Here is a 23396-nt window from a genome sequence, read left to right as displayed (position 1 = left end):
ATCATAATAAATTGTGGCAAGTTCTTGGTGGGATGGGCATCCCAAGCCACCTTGTCTCTCTCCTGAGGAATCTGTACAAGTACCAAGTAGCAACAGTCAGAGCTGACCACGGAACAACAGACTGGTTCAAGATTGGGAAAGGCGTATGGCAAGGCTGCATACTCTCACCCAACCTTTTTAACTTGTATGCAGAACACATAATGCGACGTGCGGGGCTTGATGAATGCAAAGCTGGGGTGAAAATTGCTGGAAGAAACATTAACAACCTCAGATATGCAGATGATACCACTCTGATGGCCGAAAGCGAGGAGGAGCTGAGGAGCCTTCTACTTAAGGTGAAAGAAGAAAGCGCAAAAGCTGGGTTGCAACTAAACATAAAAAAAAAACAAGATTATGGCAACAAGAATGATTGACAACTGGAAAATAGAGGGAGAAAATGTGCATTTCTAGGTCCAAAGATTACTGCAGATGCAGACTGTGGCCAGAAAATCAGAAGACGCTTACTTCTTGGGAGGAGAGCAATGTCCAATCTCGATAAAATAGTAAAGAGTAGAGACATCAGACTGGCAACAAAGATCCGCCTAGTCAAAGCCATGGTATTCCCTGTAGTAACCTACGGATGTGAGAGCTGGACCTTAGGGAAGGCTGAGCGAAGAAAGATAGATGCTTTTAAACAGTGGTGTTGGAGGAAAGTTCTGAGAGTGCCTTGGACTGTGAGAAGATCCAACCAGTCCATCCTGCAGGAAATAAAGCCCGACTGCTCATTGGAGGGAAGGATACTAGAGACAAAGTTGAAGTACTTTGGCCACATCATGAGGAGACAGCAAAGCCTAGAGAAGACAATTATGCTGGGGAAAGTGGAAGGCAAAAGGAAGAGGGGCCGACCAAGGGCAAGATGGATGGATGGCATCCTTGAAGTGACTGGACTGACCTTGAAGGAGCTGGGGGTGGTGATGGCCGACAGGGAGCTCTGGCGTGGGCTGGTCCATGAGGTCACAAAGAGTCTGAGACGACTGAACGAATAAACAACAACATTGCCTACTCCTGATATAGAATCCTAGAGCTGGAAGAGACCCCCGAGGGTCATCCAGTCCAATCCCCTGCCATGCAGGAAGGCACAATCAAAGCACTCCTGATAGATAGCCTCTGCGGAAAAACCTCCATAGAAGGAGACTCCACCACACTCCCAGGCAGCCTACGCCAACCTCTGGAAAGTTCTTCCTCATCTTTTCAGTCGAATCTGTTTCCCTGCCATTTGAACTCATTGCTCCCTTGTGTCCTGGTTTCTAGAGAAGCAGAAAGACGGTTTTTTCCCTCTTTCTCCTCCTCAATGGGTCATCCTATTAAATCCTGAAACATGGTTCTCCCTCTATAATGTTGGTGGTGGTGGTGGTTTATTTATAACCCGGCTTCTCTCTCCGAAGGGATTCAGGGCTACTTTCTATTCTCCCAGCTAAACATCTCCCAGGAGGAAAGGAAGAAGGAAAAAGAGAAGGGAAGGAGGGAGGGAAGAAGAGAAGGATGGATGGAAGGAAGGGAATGGAGGGAGGGAGGCAAGGGAGGGAGGAAAGACAAAAGGGAAGGAAGGAAGGAGAAAGAGAAAGGGGGAAGGAGGGAGGAAAGAGGAAAGGAAGGAAGGATAGGATGGTGAGAGAATGGAAGGCCTGAGAAAAGAGCCCAAGGGGCTGCATCCAGCCCGCAGGCCTGGGTTTGCCCATACCTGATCTAGAGCAAACTTGACCAACATGACAAACTTTAACTACTGATGGGGTTTCAGGGGGTTCACCTGGCATGATGTGAGTTGTAGTTCACTCACAGCCTTATGCATTTTGTAAAATTAAAAAAAAAGACCTTTTCAAATAAGCCAGGCAACGCCGGATACCCAAGCCAGTACATAATAATAGACAGTTATCTGGGGAGATTGAAGGAGAGACATCCAAGAAAGCATAATTACAGAAAATACAGTTTAATCCTGTACATACATCAAATTCCACCATAGCACCAAATGTTCTTTATACTTCACGGCAGCAGCCTGTGCTTGGATTAGGCCTAAGCCAAGGAGGGAAAAATGACTTTTTGCCAACTCAAACCAAGACATAGACAAAATATATCCAAACATGAAATCGCTCAAAGATCCCACCCCTCCCCAAACCAGTTTTTTGTCCATTTTGCACTTTTGTACAAATCTGAGCTCCCTTTTAAAACTACGAATATTACAAATATAAAGAAAAAAACAGCATCACTAGAAATTACCCACTTTAATGCATGATCCACTTCCATAAATAAGAAAAAAGGCCCTGTTAACAGGAAAATCCTCGTCTTTTGTCTTTAACTTTTCTTGGCTGAGGAAGCTCAAAAACATATCAGTTAAAGTTTCTTTGAACCAGTTTCTCCCAAAAAATGTTTTAAGTATAAAAATTAGTTTTCTGCTTTACACTTTGTGGCAGATTCTCACACACCATCTTTCCTTCAAAGCAAAACAAAGGGAAAAAATAAATAACCCACAGTTGTGAAATTATTTCAGTTCTATTTTCTTCTGTGCCTGAGGCTTGTCGTTCTTCAAAGTGCCATTGAAAAAAAGCATTCTTAATACAGTTTTTGACTCAGTTGCCGCAGAAGTCTCTTTTTAAAAATTCTTTTAAAAGGCAAATCTTGCATTGCTCCATGTGTCAGTGTCTCTCTCCCCGAGCCATTTCTTCAGATGGGGTTCTGCAGAGACTAAACTGGTCAGAAACTACTTGTGATTTCAGCTGTTTTCTAAAAGATGCCTTGACGGACGCTCTCAACCAGCGGTAGAGCTATTCTCATTTATTTTTCCATGAATTAGCATGGAATAAGTGAGTTTAGATCCGCTTTTGACAGTACATATTCTGACCCATCTCCTGTTTTCCTGTGAGATGATTATTGTTTCACTGGACATCCATTCTCCTTTCTTAGATCTCTTCAAGCTCCTTTTGCAGGGCACCATATTCAGCGACACCACAATAACCATTCCTTGAAACTCTGCATAGTTGTATCTTGCATTTGTTGGGAGTAGTGTCACCCTGCCTCTGACTTGTAAGAAATCCACTAAGCTTGAGCAGGGAAGTGCCCAGCTCTAAATAAAAGCAATGGCATGTAAGCCAACATAATAGTAGTAGAAGTAATGATGATGATGATCATGATGATGGAGCCCCTGATAGCGCAATGGGTTAAACCCTTGTGCTGGCAGGAGTGCTGACCAACAGGTTGGCAGGACGAATCCGGGCAGCAGGGTGAGCTCCCATCTGTCAGCTCCAGCTTCCCTTGCAGGGACATGAGAGAAGCCTCACAAAGAATGGTAAAACATCCAGGCGTCCCCTGGGCAACGGCCCTTGCAGGCGGCCAATTCTATCACACCAGAAGCGACTTGCAGTTTCTTAAGTCACTCCTGACACAAAATAATAATAGTAATAATAATAATAATAATACTCCTGTCCTCATGATCGTGGGGAAAAACAAGTATAGATAATTGATGTTGCAATCCCAGGCGACAGCAGGATTGATGAGAAGCAACTGGAAAAGTTTACACAATATGAGGATTTAAAGATCGAAGTGCAAAGACTCTGGAACAAGCGAGTCAAGGTGGTGATTGGCACACTGGGTGCAGTGCCGAAAGACCTTGGCCTGCATATAAAAACAATTGGCGCTGATCAAATTACCATCTGTCACCTGCAAACTACTACTTGGAGCTGCACACAATTCTCCAATACATCACAGAGTCCTAGACACTTGGGAAGTGTCCGATGTGTGATCAAATATAAAAGCCAGCAAAGTGATCTTGTTTACTGTGTAACGAATAATAATATTTTTTTTTAAAAAGAGAAGCTAATTCCCAATCAGTGACCAGTATAGTCATCCAGTATACGAAAAATCCCAATTAGTGATCCAACCTTACCATCAAGGTAATGTCTCCAATGATTCGATTAAGAGATCATTAAGCCATTAAGAATTTAGATAGACCTCCGATGACTTAAAACTTCATCCCCAAACAATTCTATAGAATGAAGAGAAATATTTGCGAGATGGCATCGAGGTGCTCCAAAGAACGACCTGAAAGCATTACATGAGAAAGCATCATTTGAAAAACTCTCTTTAAAAAATATGAATGTGAATAGAGTACTAAAGTAGCCTCCCCATAAAGGAAAGCCTACCTGGAAGACTGTGGAGGACCCTGAAGCAACGCAATCACTCTGTCCTGGCCAACCCAAAGGCAGCTAAAATAAAAGTGATGGCAGGAAATCTCTATATTCTGCCTGTTCATGGGCTTGGAGAAATGGGGGCGGTGGAAGATGCACTGCAAACCCCCCCTCATCATTGTAGTATGATAGGAAAATGAAAGATTCAAAACCCAACACGCAAGCATGCTATTGAATGGGCACACACAGAGATTTTTCATTGCATTCATAGCAACAACTATTTAAAGATTCCAGTTGAGCCTGTTGAACGAAGGGATTGATAATCAAAGGACTCCTTGATAAGGGAGAAATCCCCCATTGTGTTTAAGGGGAGGTGATTGCCCCAGGCTTCTCTGTTTTTTTGCACTTCGACAAAGCTGCAGCTTGCTTCAGGAGCTCTCTGTTCTTGGTCTGTTGGGGGGGGGGGGGGCAGGGAACAACCAGAGAGAAAAAAAGTGCTTGAGTGCATTGTGGTCCACTCTGTAACTATTGACACGTATACACCTGGATTGAAAAGAATGGATTGAAAAGAATGAAAATACAATGAGGAAAAAAGTATTTAGTCAGATACCAATTGTACAATTTCTCCCATTTAAAAAGACGAGAGAGGTCTGTAATTGACTTCATAGGGAGGCATCAACTATGAGAGACATCATGAGACAACACATCCAGAAAATCACATTGTCTGATTTTTATTGAATTTATTTGCAAATTATGGTGGAAAATAAGTATCTGGTCACTAACAAACAAGCAAGATTTCTGAGTCTCACAGACGTGTAACTCCTTCTGTAAGAAGCACTTCTGTCCTCCACTCATTACCTGTAGTAATGGCACCTATTTGAACTTGTTCTCAATATAAAAGACACCTGTCCACAGCCTCAAGCAGTCACACTCCAAATCCACTATGATAAAGGCCAAAGAGCTATCGAAGGACACCAGAAACAAAATTGTCGCCCTGCACCAGACTGGGAAGACTGAATCTGCAATAGGCAAGCAGCTCAGGGTGAAGAAATCAACTGTGGGAGCAATAATTAGAAAATGGAAGATATACAAGACCACTGATAATCTCCCTCGATCTGGGGCTCCACGCAAGATCTCACCCCGCCCGTGGGGTCAAAAGGATCACAAGAACGGTGAGCAAAAATCCCAAAACCACACGGGGGAACCTAGTGAGTGACCTGCAGAGAGCCTGGGCCAACGGAACAATAACACACTACGCCGCCAGGGACTCAGATCCTGCAGTGTCTTAAGCCTGCTTAAGCTAGTACATGTCCAGGGCTGACTGAAGTTTGCTAGAGAGCATTTGGATGATCCAAAAGAGTATTGGGAGAATGTCATATGGTCAAATGAAACCAAAGTAGAACTGTTTGGCAGAAACACAACTCGTCGTGTTCGGAGAAGAAAGAATGATGAGTTGCATCCAAAGAACACCATACCTACTGTGAAGCATTGGAGTGGCAACATCGTCCTTTGGGGCTGTTTCTCTGCAAAGGGACCAGGGCGACCGATCTGTATACATGAAGGAATGAATGGGGCCATGTATCGTGAGATTTTGAGTGCAAACCTCTTTCCATCAGCAAGGGCACTAAAGATGAAACGTGGCTGGGTCTTTCAGCATGACAATGATCCCAAGCACACTGCCAGGGCAATGAAGGAGTGGCTTCGTAAGAAGCATTTCAAGTGTTGCATCCCAGATCAGGAAACGAGACCATAAGATTAAATCCACCACACTGGACTGTGAGAAAAACAATCCTCTTTTATTGATGAAAAGTAGTTACAAAAGAAAGGTAAATGCAAAGTCAAAAAACCACAGTAGAAACTCAGCAGGCAGGAAAAATCTTTGAACTTGAGCAAAATTCCAAAAACAACAATACAAAACCAGGAACCTGTTAGCATATCACTAACCGTACTTGAAAACTAGAAGCCTCTGGGAATGCAGGCCATGGAACAAGAAAACTGCCAAGGTGCTGCCGCAGTCTAAAACGTTGCTTGATCTAACGAGATAAGCGGGGGGAGGCCCCTTAAACTAAAGAAACTATTTCTTGAAACGCCCCCAGACTTTGAAGTCTGAGCCTCCCTCTCCCGTAATCTATTTGACCTTTGTAGAAACTGTGATTCACTCCTGTTTTTCCAAATCTGTTCCCTTCGGTCCTCATTAAAAAACCCAGATGTGATTCCCTCTGGAGAGCTATCACGGCTTGATTCTAAAACATTCTCATCAGGCTGTTTAGTTTCACTTTCCCCGCCACTGACCTCAGCATCAACAGTTTCAACACTATCAGGGAAAGATACATGTTCAGTGGCTTGCTCAGTTGCATCAGGAAATACAATCAGAGAATCAGGTTCACACAGAGATTGAGGCTCAGGTTCACACGGAAGCTGAACCCCAACATCAAGGTCCTGAGTGGCCTAGCCAGTCTCCAGATCTCAACCCTATAGAAAACCTTTGGAGGGAGTTGAAAGTCCGTGCTACCCAGGGACAGCCTTAAAACATCACTGCTCTTGCATGGAGGAATGGGCCAACATACCAGCAACAGTGTGTGCCAACCTTGTGAGGACTTACAGCAAACGTTTGACCTCTGACATTGCCAATAAAGTATATATAACAAAGTATTGAGATGAACTTTTGTTATGGACCAAATACTTATTTTCCACCATAATTTGCAAATAAATTCATTAAAAATGAGACAATGTGATTTCCTGGATGTATTTTCTCAAGTTGTCTCTCATAGTTGAGGTCTATCTATGATTTCAATTACAGACCTCTTTCATCTTTCATCTTTTTAAGATGAAAGAGGTCTGTAATTTAAAATTCTGTTCCCAATTGCAAAGGGTGTAACTGTGTCACTAGAAATATAATGTGCAGATTTGATAAGTGTGGATTTAATATGTTGTGAAGGTATGAATAGAACTTAATGGAAGGTGTATGGATGGAGCTAATAATTTTGGAGACACCATTCTAAAATATTAAGGCCTGCCATGACTAATTGCCTGTTTGCTGGAATTGTAATTCAAACCTGCTAATGAGAACCGAAATGGTTGACCTGCCATGGTAAACTGTGGTAAGAACTGTGACAGTGATAAGAGAAGTGTTAAGAAGGAAGCCAACACAAGGCTAACACCAATCATGAAGAGTCAACATCTGGCCAGGAAACTGAGATGGAGCCAGAATGGAAGACGTCTATCATTAATTTACAACTTTGGGACTACATCAACAGAACATTCCTATAAAAGACTCAACCTGATAATTCTCAAATTGTGACAGACAGCAGAGGTGTTTGCCTCTCAGCTCCATGAGAAGGACAGTGATGGTGTATTCAGAGAGTGGCAGATTTGCAAGGGAGCAGTCTGTTCACTTGCTTCTTTCTCATGGGAAGAGGAAGGAGTGCATTTTGGAGTCATGTTACATAATCAGGTTCTGCTGTATGGAAAACAGGGAGCTGATCCTTGGCACTGTGCTTAGGGAAAGGATGCATTTTGGCATTATGGAAGTTTTGGAACTATGCATTGGCAGGCTGCAGGAAAGCAGGGTTTGGCCTAACAGGTGTTCTCCTCCAAGGAAGGAGAAAAGGATATGGTAATACTTGGATGCACGGTTATAGATCAATGTTTATATGTGAAGGTGAATGCTGAGTAAAAATGTAATTGTCCTTTGTTTGTTTTTTAGTCCAACGTAACTGTAGGTTGTTGTAAATCCAATGTAGTTGCATAGAATCTGTATGTATGTCTAAACGTTGTTCTGTAAAAGTTCTGATATACCCCATAACACTGGAAAATTGCAATAAAAAGAACTTATGCATTAAAAACTGAAAACTTGGATGTTCCAGCAAGTTTTCGGCTAACCCGACGTGATGATGTTTTGATCATGGATTAGCAATCTCGGACAACGAATTGGATTGTGACTTTAATTATGAGATGTTCTGGTCTGTATTGGTGGCCCAATACTATGTATGTATATGTATGTATTTTATATTTTAATTTTATATTTTAAATTGGAATATTGTAGTTTTAAATATGCTGTAAACCGCAATGAGTCGCCGTATAGGCTGAGATATTAGCGGTATACAAGTGTACCAAATAAATAAATAAATTAAAATTATTGCAAAGTGGAAGTGAAAGTGTCCTTCCTCCTTCCCTCGGTGATTTCCACGCTCCTCTTCCGCATTCGGGCATTTCCTGCTACGCCACTCTAGCCCCGAGGCATTGCCTTGCCTTGACCCTTTGAGTCCCTGTTGTTAATATTGTAGGGGTCTAGCACCACATCGCATGGGTAATAGTAGGGGACTCTGTATTATCCAACATTTTCATTTATCTGACATTCTGCCGGCCCGTTTATGTCAGATAAGCAAGGCTCTACTGTAGTACAATATAATAATAATAACAATAACAACAATAATAATAATAAATTATTATTATTATTATTATTATTATTATTATTATTATTTGTCGTGTCAGGAGCGAGGACGTTGCCCAGGGGACGCCCAGATGATTTGATGTTTTCATCATCCTTGTGGGAGGCTTCTCTCATGTCTCTCTCATATATAATTGTAATAACTGTATATTATATATTACATGTGATATTACTAATAATATTGCAGTATAGTACAATATATTAATGTATAATACTAATAATATGTTATGCTAATAATATACTGTAGATATTGTACATATTGATAATATTATCAATTATAATTGATAATAATACAATAAAATATGAACAATACAATATAGCAATCATATTGTAATATAGCAATACTAATATTTTAATTACTACTGATAATATATAATAATATATAATGATCTACTGTTTTATTATTGTGTTTTTGTATATTTTAAGCTGTAAAGTTTATGATTGTGAGCCGCTTTGAGTCTCCGTATGGAGAGATAAAGCAGGATATAAATAAATAAATGAGTGTTCCCAGATGGATTAACTCCCAGGTAAGTATATACACAGGGGTGTAAACTGTAGTAGATTAGGCTCTAACACAAGTATAGGGAAACCCAAGTGGGGAGAGAGGGCGGATGCGGGCCCTTGGGCTCTTTTCTCTACTGTATGTGGCTAATTTTGAGCAAGACTGCCGGTTTTTATGCAAGGTTATGCTTTGGTATGAGACTGTGGTTATGCAGTATTGCTCTGGTGTGTTGCACTGAAAAGAGCAAACAGATAAAAGACAGTGTTTTCCTACAAAATCCCAGAATTCTCTTGCACCCATAAATGTGCATTCCTGTGCAGAATAATTTCCCCAAACATTCCATGATAACAGAAATACTGGACATCAACTGCAAACAATTCTTGCTTCTATCTTGTTCTTTCTGCCTGGTTTTCTCAAGTGTCAGAAAACCAGTTTTTCAAGCCAAGGAAGGAAAAAAGATAAACATAATTTCCATTTCTAGTTGAAAATAAGATATTATTACATGTGATTACACAAACTCTTACCGTGTTTGTCTATGACAATAAATATCTACTTGATCTCATGCATGCTCCCTGATGGATCAAGTTCAAGAAAATCACCTGCAATTGTTCCGTGACTTCCTTGTGAGTCTTCTCCATTTGGTTCATTTTGACCCTCATTTGTGACTCTTGGTATTGCAGATCAGCCTTCAGTTCCGTTATCTGCAAACCGATCAAACAACCGCAAGGAAAATAATGTAATCTGAAATGCACTAAATGTGCATCCAACAGTGGGATGCACCCTTGTAGAATTCCAATACGGATATTAGTTACACTTTCCCTTAATAGTAGAATCATATATACATACAATTCAATATCTGTTTAGTCGAAGGCTTTCATGGCTGGAATCACTAGGTTCTTGTAGGTTTTTTCGGGCTATAGGGCCATGTTCTAGAGGCATTTTCTCCTGACGTTTCGCCTGCATCTATGGCAAGCATCCTCAGAGGTAGTGAGGTCTGTTGGAATTAGGACAATGGGTTTATATATCTGTGGAATGGCTCAGGTGGGGCAAAGAGCTCTTCTCTGCTGGAGCTAGGTGTGAATGTTTCAACTGACCACCTTCATTAGCATTTGAAGGCCTGGCTGAGCCTGGGGGAATCTTTTGTTGAGAGGTGTTAAGATGTGCCTGGTTGTTTCCTCTCTGCTGTTTTGCTGTTGTAATTTTAGAGTTTTTTAATACTGGTAGCCAGATTTTGTTCATTTTCATGGTCTCTTCCTTTCTGTTGAAATTGTCCACATGCTTGTGTATTTCAATGGCTTCTCTGTGTAGTCTGACATGGTGGTTGTTGGTGTGGTCCAGCATTTCTGTGTTCTCAAATAATATGCTGTGTCCAGGCTGGTTCATCAGGTGCTCTGCTATGGCTGACTTCTCTGGTTGAAGTAGTCTGCAGTGCCTTTCATGTTCCTTGATAGATGCAGGCGAAACATCAGGAGAAAATGCCTCTAGAACATGGCCCTATAGCCCGAAAAAACCCACAAGAACCTAATATCTGTTTAGTTTAAATATTAAGTTTTTAAAAACTTTTTTATTATTAATTTCTTCATACAGATGACAAAACAATACAATATGAACCCTAGCCATCTAAAAGATAATATCAAAAACTGTTTACAATTTTTATGGCTAGAATGCAGGTTCCAATTGTGCTTCCCTTTGCCGTATATCTCGATTATTTACTCCTTTAAACCCCCTCCCCCACCCACCCACCCTTATCACCCTCTTCCCACCTCCCATCCACCACCATCTGGGTTTACTTAAGTTAGTACATTGATTCAATTGTCTGGAAGGCCTGATTTAAAGTTCTGTACCTATCTTTTCCTTTCGTTTTGTCGATTAAACAAGACCATTTCCTATACCAATCTTGTCTTGACTGAATATTCAAATATTTATTTTTCTTTTCATAGATGAAGTCATTAATGAAATATTCAGAGAGATAAGACCACCAGGTTTTCAAGTCCCACCTTGTTTTATCTTTCCAACCTCTGACGATTGTGGCATGTATAGCGGCTATCATAAATTTCAATATATCTGACCATTCATTGTTTCCCTCCTTTACCTCTATGTTGAGGGACAGAAATCGAGCTTTATTCCAAAGTAGGTTTTACTCTATTATTTCCTCTATTACTTCTCTAACAGTATTATAATAGTTTTGGATTTCAGAGCAGTCCCACCACATGTGTGAAAAAGTACCAATCTCCCCGCATTTATGCCAGCATTTGTTAGATGTGTTTTTCATAATGTGAACCAATTGAGAGGGGGTCCTATACCATTTTGAAATTATTTTCTTTTGAGTTTCTTTGATTCTTAGATGTTTAATTTTTTGGGTTTTATCGATCCAGGAGTTTACTACGTTTTCATTGAAGTTTATATCCTGTTTCCAGGCCTCTACTAAAGTATGTTTTGTATTATAGGATAAGGCTATTAGTTCCTTATATATTTCCCCTATAATGCCTCTTTTTTTTATTTTTCAGCCTATTATTCTATCCAATGGGGCATCTGATGTTTCTTTCTTTTTTATTTCTTGTGCTCTTTGCGACAGGCCTAACCAAGCTATCCAATACTTTAAGCCACATTTGTCCTTTATCTTATCCCATTTTTTAATAGCTCCATTGGGTTCCAAGAGGTCTCCTACCTTCTTTACTCCATTCTCTTTCAGGGACCTGATTAAATTCCTAAATATTTTATCTTTATTTTCCAGGGTTTCTAGCGGAAAGGGATCTATTTTATTTATTTGTAATTTATTTTGTCATTTCTTCCAAACATGCAATGTCGAGAGGAGGGGGCCATCTCTTGAATATTAAGCTGGACACTATTTGATGCAACTTAATTTCCCCATTGATTAATGCCCAGTAACCTGTTCCCATTAATTCCACAACTAAAATACCTGAGGACAATGGACTATTATATTAACAAGAATTCAGAGAGCTTCAAATTAAGGGCAAATAGAATGGAAGAACCAGCCAGTTCACGTTGGGTTTAGAACTTCAGATGTTTTGGACTTCACTCCCAAAAGGTCCAATCGGCATCATAGATTATAGAAGCAGCAGTCTCAAACATCTGGACAACCAAATATATCCTCACCCATCCTTTAAGAACAACACAGTGGTAGAAGGTAGGGAAAGTGAGCAGACCCATATCTTCAGCATGGTTTCAGTATCCCTTATCCAAAATGGCTGGGCCCAGAAGCATTCTCTTATCCCTCACGGCCTTGCCTGGGGCAGACCTTGTTGTTTGTCCTCCATCTTTGTTGTTGCAGACCCAATCAGAAAGAGAGAGTTGTGTAGGTTGGGTATTCCTTATCCAGAACTTTGAAATCCAAAATATTGTCTCAGTCAAAATACACAGTGGAGTATTTTGGATTTCAAAGTTCTACATAAGGAATACTCAACCTACACAACCCTCTCTTTTGGACTTTCCACCATTGTACTGGGCTTCAGAGATATGATGATGTTGGCAAGGACATTACAATCCACACTTCATAGAGAACAACAGGGTGGATGGCGAGTCTATATTGCTTGCCAGGATCATGCTGGCTAAGGCCCATTTTCCCACAAAGGAAGCTGAAGGAGGCTCTACCTTTTTCTCTTTCTCCAGAATCATCTGATCTTTCTGATGCAACGTTTTCTTCAGAGTGGCCACTTCTTCTTTCAGCTGAGCTATGATGACAAAGTGGTCAGTGCCAGGAGAGTCCAAGGCCAGGTCTGGAGAAAAACTAAGGGAGACAAAGAGAACTTAAGTTATATATAATGGCCTTTTAATTCAAAGGGAGAGGTTAGTATCACAGAGCACCAGGCATAATAACCCCACGGTCACTCACTCACTGAGATTCTCTTTCTTAAGAATGAATGTGCACACCTTTCATGCATAATGCCCTGTGCTGTTTGTTTCTAATGTGACTTCAGTGATAAAAGCTTCATTCCACGATGAAGGGGAACCAATGGTGTGCACCTTTTGGGTTTGGTCGCTTAACCAATTACAAATCTGCCTAGTGGTAATATTATCTAGTCAATATTTTACTAGTTTGTTTACAAGAAAAGGATGTTTGTAAAGGATGTCCCAGAGATTAGAACATGGAGGAATGGATTCAAATTGCAAGAAAAGAGATCCCACCTAAACATTAGGGGAAAAAATCCTGATAGAGCTGTTATTCAGCTACTTTGGAAAGTGGTGAACTCTCCTTCTTTTTAAAACAGAAACACAACATACAAACTACAGACCCACCAAGAAAATCCAACATATGCTTCGTTCAGCAAAGGACAAGAGGGATCCTCTCACTTCTGCAGGAGTCTACCGTATAACATGCAGCTGTGGTCAAGTCTACATAGGGACTACCAAACGCAGCATTGCCCGAATACGAATCAAGGAACATGAAAGGCACTGCAGACTACTTCAGCCAGAGAAGTCAGCCATAGCAGAGCACCTGATGAACCAACCTGGACATAGCATATTATTTGAGAACACAGAAATGCTGGATCACTCCAACAACCACCATGTCAGACTACACAGAGAAGCCATTGAAATCCATAAGCATGTGGACAATTTCAACAGAAAGGAGGAAACCATGAAAATGAACAAAATCTGGCTACCAGTATCAAAAAACTCTAAAATTAGAACAGCACAACAACAGAGAGGAAACAAACAAGGACATCTAATCACCTCTCAACAAAAGATTGCTCCAGGCACTGCCAGGCAATCAAAGTGGTCAGTTGAAACATTCACACCTAGCTCCAGCAGACAAGAGTCCTTTGTCTCACCCTGTTCATTCCACAGATATATAAACCCCTTTTTCTAGTTCCAACAGACCCCACTACCTCTGAGGATGCTTGCCATAGATGCAGGTGGAACGTCAGAAGAAATGCCTCTAGAAAATGCCATATAGCCCGAAAAAACCTACAACAACCCAGTGACTGTTTCAACTCCATGATTCTATAAGTTAACCAGAGAGTGTGACAAAAAGCAGTCTTGTCTAACCCTTTTCGCCGTATCCTGTTCTGAGAATAGCCCCTTGCCCTGAGTACATGTTATGCATCAGAACAATCAATTGTTGTGACATATCTTTCTTTCTTTTTTAGTTCATCCAGAATATAGCTAGCTATATAAATGGCATGAGCTTTGAAAAGCTTGCTGGAATATAATTATTCTATCAAACCAATATTCTGACTACAAGCTTGTAATTTATCTCTGTGGGTTGTTTCTGCTCTCTAGTGGCATTGAACAGATACTGCAAAAAGTTGTGTTAATCACAATTAAATTCCAAACAAAATTTTTCAAAAATTGTAAATAGGTACGTACATGTAAATGGTATTCAGATTATAAAAGGACTAGGGCATTAAGAATATAAGCACACAAACATATATACCTGCCATTCTGGTGAATAGAAATCAAATAAATACATTAAAATATACCTTATATAGCAGGCATTGGCAAATTTGGGCCCTCCAGGTGTTTTGGACTTCAACTCCCACAATTCCTGACAGCCAATAGCCTGTCAGGAATTGTGTGAGTTGAAGTCCAAAACACCTGCAGGGCCCAAGTTTGCCCATGCGTGCTGTATACTCAAGTATAAGTCTAGACATTTTAGCAAAAAAATCAACTCAAAAAGATCAACTTATTGACAGGTTAATGTGATTACTGCACCCTAAATCTTATATTAAAAAAGGAAAATGTTTGGAGGAAGTCAGCAAAGCCATCAGCCAACTAAAAAATAACAAAGCCAGCGGGCCTGATGGGATCCATGCTGAAATCTTTAAATCTCCTTCTATCAGTAGTGTAGTGAAAGACAAGAGCTTAGTCCCTGAGGCAGCATTAGTGCTTTCCATTCTTCAAAGACCCCCAACTTCTCCATAACTCATATAAAAATCTATAATTCTGGCCTCCAAATCTGCCCTCGATTTATACATGACGTTGACTTATATATGATACCTGTATGTACACTTACATGTATTTCCCTCTCTTGAAAACTTAGAATACCCAGTTCTTTACTCAGAAGAAATGTAGTTATTTCTTTATTATCTATATAAATAAAAATGTAATGTTCGTTTGTGGGATTAACAGAACTCAAAAACCACTGGACAAATTGACACCAAATTTGGACACAAGACACCTAACAACCCAATGTATGTCCTTCATTCAAAAAATTGATTTTGTCATTTGGGAGTTGTAGTTGCTGGAATTTATAGTTCACCTACAATCAAAGAACATTCTGAACCCCACCAACGATGGAATTGAACCAAACTTGGCACACAGTTCTCCCACGACCAACAGAAAATACTGGGTTTGGTGGGCAGTGTCCTTTGGAGTTGTAGTTCACTTACATCCAGAGAGCACTGTGGACTCAAACAATGATGGCTCTAGACCAAACTCTACACAAATACTCAATATGCCCAAATGTGAACACTGGTGGAGTTTGGGGAAAATAGAATCTTGACATTTGGGAGTTGTAGTTGCTGGGATTTGTAGTTCACCTACAATCACAGAGCATTCAGAACCCCACCAACGATAGAATTGGGCCAAACCTCCCACACAGAACCTTCGTGACCACCAGAGTGGGCCACAGCAACGCGTGACGGAGGACAGCTAGTTGTAAATAAACTTTTGTGTGATTTTTAAAATTGGACTCTACATATTTGCCTCCAAAACTCTAAATTCTTTATAGCCAAATCAAATAGCACTTCATGCTTTGCTTGCTGTGAGCTATTGTTCAACTTTTGTATCCTGTTTGTTTTTGGATGCTCTGCTTTATTTAGGGTAGTTTCCCCTAACATTTCTAAATCTGACATAAAAAGGAATAAGCCACCACAGAATAACTTCATCAGTATGGAATCTATATGTTTCTTGACAGCACTTTTTGCACAGTGGTATGAAGTTGGAATAAGTTTGAGAAACAGTACATTCGACACAGCAATAATGAGTGGGAAAGAAACCAAAGGAATGGGATGCTAGTGCTGCAAAGGCTACTTTCCACAGGGAGTATTTAGGTTCCAAGAGACAAGTCATATAAGCCAAAGTGTTCCCTGCTTCATATCTATAATAAAACAAGCCCCAAAGTATTGTTTTGAAGAGTGTTTGGCTGGTAGTTTCCTCAGGAAACACTAACTTCACACTACACTCATTTTAAGATTCAAATTGATCATAAACTGCCTTGAGAGAAAGGAAGCCACCCTTTAAACTAAAGCAAAATAAAGTAAAGAAATATTAAAAATTAACTATGTATTTTTAATTACAAAATGTAAGTCAAGCACTGAAAGGGTTAAATGGATGCAATCACTCGGCAAAAGTTGTGGTTCAATATAAGTCGGCATGCTTATTGCTTTGTAATGCCCTCGGTCTGAGGTAAACCTCAGTGGGAGAAAGGTCTTATTCTGTGAGGTAGACCTCACAGCGTGAGGTAGGCTTTAGTCTATGAGAAGGCCGAGTCTGAGGAAGGCCTGGTGTGAGAAGCTTTGGTGAAAGAAGCCCCAGGTTGAAGGCCTCATGTGTAAAGCCTCATGTGTGAAGCTCCAGTGTATAAAGGCTGCTGTGTGTAAAAACTGCTTTGGAAACAGTGTTTTTCTGACAAAGTCAGACAATCTGCAGTTCTCAAAATAATAAAATGATCACTTTTCACTAAGGTTACAGTGAGGACCAAACCATATCAATTATAGGAGTTCTAGAAGGCTGAAGTTTCCCCATGCCTGTAGTAGTTGTTGCAAACAGGCTTTTCTTGTATCAGCATTTCAAAAATTCAACAGACTGGCATGGAGACAGGTATGAAGGTCATTTACTGTTCTTTTCAAGGTAGATTCATAAGAAAGACGTGTTTAGAGAATAAAATCTTCCTCTCTAGTAGCAGTTACATGATAACACTACAGGATTCAGTGGGAACTTTTGCATTTATTCTCCATGTTTTTATCTCTTTCCTCATCCTATCAGCATGCCTCACTCATGCTGTTGCCATGATGTTGTTGGTACAGCCAGTATGGGTGATCTTGGGTTGGATAATTTTGGACAGAAACTTGGAGAATTATTAATATCATTATTATTACTAGAAACACAAGATGAATCCAGAGCAGATATTCTGCTGGCTGTTGTATTGGATCACACGTTGGACACTTCCCAAGTGTCTAGAACTGTGTGATTATTATTATTATTATTATTATTATTATTATTATTATTATTATTAGAAACACAACAAGATGAGTCCACAGCAGACAAGATTACGCTGCTGGCTGATTATTATTATTATTATTATTATTATTATTATTATTATATTCATATCCTGCTTTATCTCCCCCAAAGGGGACTCAAAAAGGCTTTATCTCAGTAGCAGAGCATAAGCTTTCTAGGTAAAAGGTCTGAGGTTCAATCACCCACCTTTCCATGCAAGGTTTGGAAAAGATTCCAGTATGAATCTCCAGAGACCTGCTGCTTGTCAGTGTCAAACTGCAATAAATAGGTTTTAACTCCATGTAAAGTAGTTTCTGAGCCTTTTCGCAGTGGTCTAGCATAACCTTATCTCTGCACATCAGGGTTTCCTGCCTTGATATGTCTATATCTAGTCACCACAGACAACAGAGAAGTGGCAGAGAAGCATATGGGATTGTCTAGGAATGAATTCAGATGCACGCAGAGGTTCTGGCCCATCACCTGGCCCATGCTCCTGACACAATGAGTTCTAGGAGGAAACCCATCAGCATGGAGTACTTCCAGAGATGAGACAATTCCCAGGGTTGGGAAGGAAACAGGGGAGAAAATATGTGATCTCACTTCAGGATGTCAGTGCCTTGAGAAACAGGACAATCATGGGCACCGAGACTCTGTTGGGAAGCAGCCCACTGCGCCAACACGGACGGGGCACTCTGGATAGGGGGGCAAAGCGTCTCGGGAGAGGAAGGAACGCTGAGAATTAGAGAGGAAAGGGAGGAATGAAAATATGCACAGCAAGAATGGAAAAAAAATAACCTTAGCTCCCTCATTCTTTCCTGGAAAAGAAATCAGGGAACTCTAGCCTGATATTTCAATTGGATGCCTTTTTGAGAAAAAAAGAAAAGAAAAGAAACCCCAACACATTTTGTATAACGCAGCTGCAAAATCGAAGCTATGGCTCCAGAGAGGGTTGGGATTTGCCTTCTCCCAGAATAAAACAGGGAGAAAATGGGATGATTTAAGCTTCTTCTTCTTTGATTCCTCTCTCACTCCCCCACTCCCTCGCATACCTCTTCTGCACTGCTTGAACTAAACCTGCTTCTCAGGACATCTAAACTGCATTGTATAACTATAAGAACACAGTTTGTTGCCAAATGTTTTCACCAAAATTATTTATTTAAATATTAAATATTAAAATGACAAAGTGGTTCCACAATAACCCTCAAATTCAGGAGAACATTACTTTTCAGCCTGTAAGCAGTGGGACATTTGTTCTAAAATCTTTTGTTTTTAATCAACAGATCAGCCTTCTCATCTACACTGCCAAATTTTAACTGGCTCACCTGTCCCCATTGGCTGATATGGCATCAAACTTGGGCTTTTTCTTTGGAATTTCATTCTGAATAGAAGATGTAGATAATGTTTTCTGGCTGCAAAGAAAACAAATTACAGACGTTAGGTTTGCAATTCTACAGTTGGATTCCTGGATATTGTTTTATTTGTCTATTAAGTAGAGTCTCACTGGCGAGCTGGCAGAACATCGGATGAACGGAAATGTCGGCTAATATGGAGTCTCCATATGTTACTGTCTGGCACAGCATTAGACACCTAGAATACTAAAAATAAGGACTCAAAGAGTTAAAGGCAATGCCTCGGGGCTAGAGCGGCCCAGCAGGAAAGTGTCCGGATGCGGAAGAGGAGCATGGGAAGGAGAGAGGACGCTTCTGCTTCCAGTCCTGCCTTTTTTCCCCCCTCTCTTCCCTCCCCAACTCATTGTCTTGCCTTTTTCACTTATCAGGAATGGAGAGAGAGTTGGGGGATGCTCCTTCAACTGAAGGGGAAATACTAGAGGAAAAGGGGAGCATTGGATAAGTGCGTCAGATAAGACAGAATGTCGGATAAGCGAAGGTCGGATAAGCGAGACTCTACTGTACTTGCCAAAAACCTTGAAACAGGAGTGACTGCAACATTTCTTGAAGATAATGAAGGAGAGATTATTTTCAGTGCACTTATTCATAAAAACTCAACATGCTCAGTAGCTAAGCATTCCACAACAAGATAGCTCAGTTGTTACCCGGCTACTCTATCTGTACAGATGGGTATCTGTATACGAGGGGTATTTTTTAAGTAAGGTCCGTTTTGTTGTAGACACTAGTAGACACTAGACACTAGTTTTGTTGTAGACACTAGTAGGACATCAGACAAGCCCCAACGCTGGCAGTCTTTAGGAAGAGCCTGAAGACCTGACTGTTCCAGTGTGCCTTTCCAGAATAGGAAACTCCTGGCATCATGTCCCAAATGCACCTTGTTAGAGATTTAGGATTGTCTGCACATTGCACCTACCTCCAAAAACCTCTACATATCACCTGTCAAGTCCAGCACTTTTAAAATTTTGTCTATTACATTTGGCCCGGCCTTAGGTTTTAAATGCGTCAAGGTGTTATTGTTTTAGTGTTTTATTGTTTTGCTTGATGTTTTATTATTTGCTTTATGAGTTTTACTGTTGTATTTGTATGCTGTTGTTTTGTTGGTGGCCTTGGCCTTTGTAAGCTGCATCAAGTCCTTCGGGAGATTTTGCGGGGTATAAATAAAGTTAATAAATAATAAATAAATAAATAAGTAGTTCGCGCGCATACCGCAACGGGCGCATGCGTCGTGTACTGGCATGCCTCGGGAACAACTGTGCTCAGTTTCCGCTCTGTAGCTAGCCTGTACGGTTCTGTTCTTTGCTTTAAAAATGTTTAAGACTATCAACTCACCCACCGCATGTGAGGTTCGCTCAGTGATACAGTTTTTGTCAGCAAGGAACCTGCCTGCTGCAGAAATTCATCGACAGATTTGTGAAGTGTACGGTGATACTGTTATGAGTGAAAGCAAAGTGCATAAGTGGGCACGACAATTCAAAGATGGCCGTGACAACGTCCATGATGAGGACTGCTCCGGTCGCCCTTCTTTGATTACAGACGATTTGGTTATCGGAGCAGGTGGCAAGTTTTTATGAAGAGGGTATTTTAAAATTGGTTCAGAGGTATAACAAGTGTTTGAACAAACTTGGCAACTATGTCGAAAAATAGAGTGAAGTATGTACTTTCTGAAAATAAATTTACGTTTTTGAAATAAACTTTCGTTGTGTACTTATGTTCCAACGGACCTTACTTTAAAAATACCCCTCGTACTTTTATCATGTTCAGAAACACTACTTTGGATTCTTCTGACTACAGTTAAAAATTAGTATATATTAGGAAAGTGGCGTCACACATATAGTTCTCCCCACATTTCATTTTGTCCTTACAATAGCATTATGAGATTGGCTAGATCAAGGAAGAGACAGACAGACAGTATGTGGTGGTGGGAGGAGAAAGAAAGAAGATAGATGGGCAGACAGACAGACAGATATGATGCTGATGGAGAAACATTGGACCCAGTTCATTTATTTAACTTCACAGCCAAATTCAGACCTTGCTGGCCAAATATGCTAAACAATATTGACTCTATTTCTTTGCCAACAAGGGCTTCCAAGGATGATTTAAGATGGGCTATAGATATGCTGCCATTCAGCAGAGGCACAGAATGTGATCATGACTGCAGAATTAACTGTCATTTGCATCAAAGCTTTCTTTTCCTTCTATTTTTAAAAAGTTTTTATTTCTTGGGCTATGAAGAAATGGCTGGAAATGCATAGTCAACACCCACGAATGTCAAAATGTTAAGAGCTATTGATGAATAATGATTACTGGTATTTGCAGGTAAGCTATCCAAAGCTTGCACATACACACACGCACACACACACACACACACATCTATATATGGCTGACTTGCATACACATTCAACTTAAGAACAAACCTGTAGAATCTATCTTGTTCGTAACTTGAGTATTGCCTGTATTTACAATTGATAGGGTGTTTTCTCAGGAATCATGTGTACAGATACACTGCCATAACAGAACTATCTTTCGGAATAGTAATAGACTAGAAGGAAGTCAAGACAGGGTCTTTCTAAAGATATGGGGCAGACTTGTCAGAAATATTAAAAATTAACTAGATATTTTTGGTTACAGAAATGTGAGTCAAGCACAGTGACTCAGAGAAGCTGCCTGTTGCTTAGTATCGCCTCAGTATGAGAGAGCTCTCAGTGTGAGAGAAGCCTCTCAGTGTGAGAGACTGTTTCAGTGGGAGAATAGGCCTCATTGTTAGTAGGCCTGATTGTGAAGTAGGCCTCAATATGAGAAGGCCTTGTATGTGAAGCTCCAGTGTGAAGGCTGAACTTTATTTGTGTTGTGGAAACCTAGTTATTATAAATAGTGCAACCATATTATTTTGCTATAAAGAAAAGCCTCCTATGGAAGAAATAACATTGGTCTCTGTTTTTTGTTCTTTTTATCACTTTGGGCTACTGCTGCTGGGTCACAAGTTCCTTTGCTATACATTCATGGGGAGAGTCTTTTGTTAATAAGCCCACACACCCAACAAAGTTGAGCTTTTAAATTAATGTTTTATTATATTTTACTGTATTTAAACTTGCATTCATGACACAAATATTTAAAAAATGTAAATTTGATTTTTTTCTTGTTTTTAAATTTAATTGGGAAATGTCATGTTATTGTTCTCAGTCTTGAGTCCCTCTGGGAAGAAAGGAGGGACAGAAATGAAGCAAATAAATAAAAATTAACAAAATATTTTTTTCTAAGAATGAAGTTAACAAAATCACAATATCTTTCCAATTCTCACATTTAGTGTAATTATTATTGCATTCAGAATTTTGACACTGACAAAAAAGGATGCAGAGTTGATTATATAAGAGAGATGGTGGCGTTGAGCCCTTTACGTGCTACTTCCCTTCTGCAAAAGAAATGTATGAAGCTGAATGTGTTATCAGCAGAGTGATGCACAATTAATTACCTGTAGTGGCTGCTGCTGGTAAGTCGGCCATACTGTTCCTTCTCTGGCAGGCTGGTTCGGGAGGAGGTGCTCAGGTGTTTACGTTGCTCTTTGGTCTTCTGTAGCACTCGTTTATAGGACAGCGTGCAAAGCCAACAAAGTAGCTTCCCATCCACCTAAGGACCGTGAAGTGAGTCAATCAGAATCACAAGGTATTATTTCCTATCCTCTACCGAATAAAGAAACAAACAAACAAAGGTGTATTAACCACCTGGAATCAAAAAATGCTTTATGATTTTGAGTGATCATCCAAACCTAAACTTTCAAATCTTGGATACAAATGCTGACTGGAACATAGTTCTATTTCAGATTTTCTAAATTTCCCAAAGTAACCCGCTGCTGGCTGAGCTGAACTTGCTGACCAAAAGGTTGGCAGTTATAATCTGGGGAGTGGGGTGAGCTCCTGCTGTTAGTCCCAGCTTCTGCCAACCTAGCAGTTTGAAAACATGCCAATGTGAGTAGATCAATAGGTACCGCTTCTTCAGGAAGGTGACGGCACTCTATGCAGTCATGCCAATGGCCACATGACCTTGGAGGTGTCTATGGACGTCAGCTCTTTGGCTTAGAAATGGAGATGAGCAACAACCCCCAGAGTCGGACACAACTAGACTTAATGTCAGGGGAAACCTTTCCTTTAACACCAGAATTTTTTAAAAATAGGGGAGAATGTGTGTGTGTGTGTGTGTGTGTGTGTATCTATATATATAAATTTGTTAGGGGCATCCAATGAGGAAACAAAACTCAAAAAAACCCCAACGAAACTTAACCAAAATTCCCATGCCCATAACACAACCCACAAGGTACAAACATATCTACTCAAAATGAAAAACAACACAACAACACACTCACAAAACGGCAAAACAACAAAACTCAAAAATCCCCCAACAAAACTTAACCAAAATTCCCATGCCCATAACACAACCCACAAGGTACAAACATATCTACTCAAAATGAAAAACAACACAACAACACACTCACAAAATGGCAAAACAACTGAGCATGCGCATTGGCGCCCAGCCGCAAGTTCCCTGGCGCGCGCACATGCCCTTCCGGCCAATGTTCCCTCTGCGGAAACCATGCCCACTCCAAGCCCCGCCGCGCCGCTTCCCGCACACACACACACCCCTGCCGCACACACACACACAACCCCACACTCCATCACTCCCCCCGCCGCCGCACACACACACGC

General features: G+C 40.5%; 1 protein-coding gene across 2 annotated transcripts in view; it reads right to left on the bottom strand.

Annotated features, from left to right (window-relative positions):
* Positions 1–1950: 1950 nt before the first annotated feature.
* Positions 1951–23396, bottom strand: part of FAM76A (family with sequence similarity 76 member A) — a 45412-nt gene continuing 23966 nt past the window's right edge. Inside the window, exons 5-10 of one of the 2 annotated variants that reach the window (XM_060784303.2) lie at positions 22169–22323; positions 18613–18699; positions 17891–18022; positions 12722–12857; positions 9709–9810; positions 1951–4607 (exon numbers count right to left, since the gene is read on the bottom strand). In XM_060784303.2, the coding sequence (XP_060640286.1) occupies positions 4521–4607; positions 9709–9810; positions 12722–12857; positions 17891–18022; positions 18613–18699; positions 22169–22323 (699 nt within the window). In that variant the 3' untranslated portion in view covers positions 1951–4520. The remainder of the gene's footprint in view (positions 4608–9708; positions 9811–12721; positions 12858–17890; positions 18023–18612; positions 18700–22168; positions 22324–23396) is intronic. The other variant, XM_060784305.2, reaches the window with a different exon arrangement.

Source organism: Anolis sagrei, chromosome X (genome assembly GCF_037176765.1).
Source record: "Anolis sagrei isolate rAnoSag1 chromosome X, rAnoSag1.mat, whole genome shotgun sequence".
Classification (NCBI taxonomy): domain Eukaryota; kingdom Metazoa; phylum Chordata; class Lepidosauria; order Squamata; family Dactyloidae; genus Anolis; species Anolis sagrei.
The sequence above is the reverse complement of the archived record's forward strand: the minus strand, read 5'-3'. Positions and strand labels throughout refer to the sequence as shown.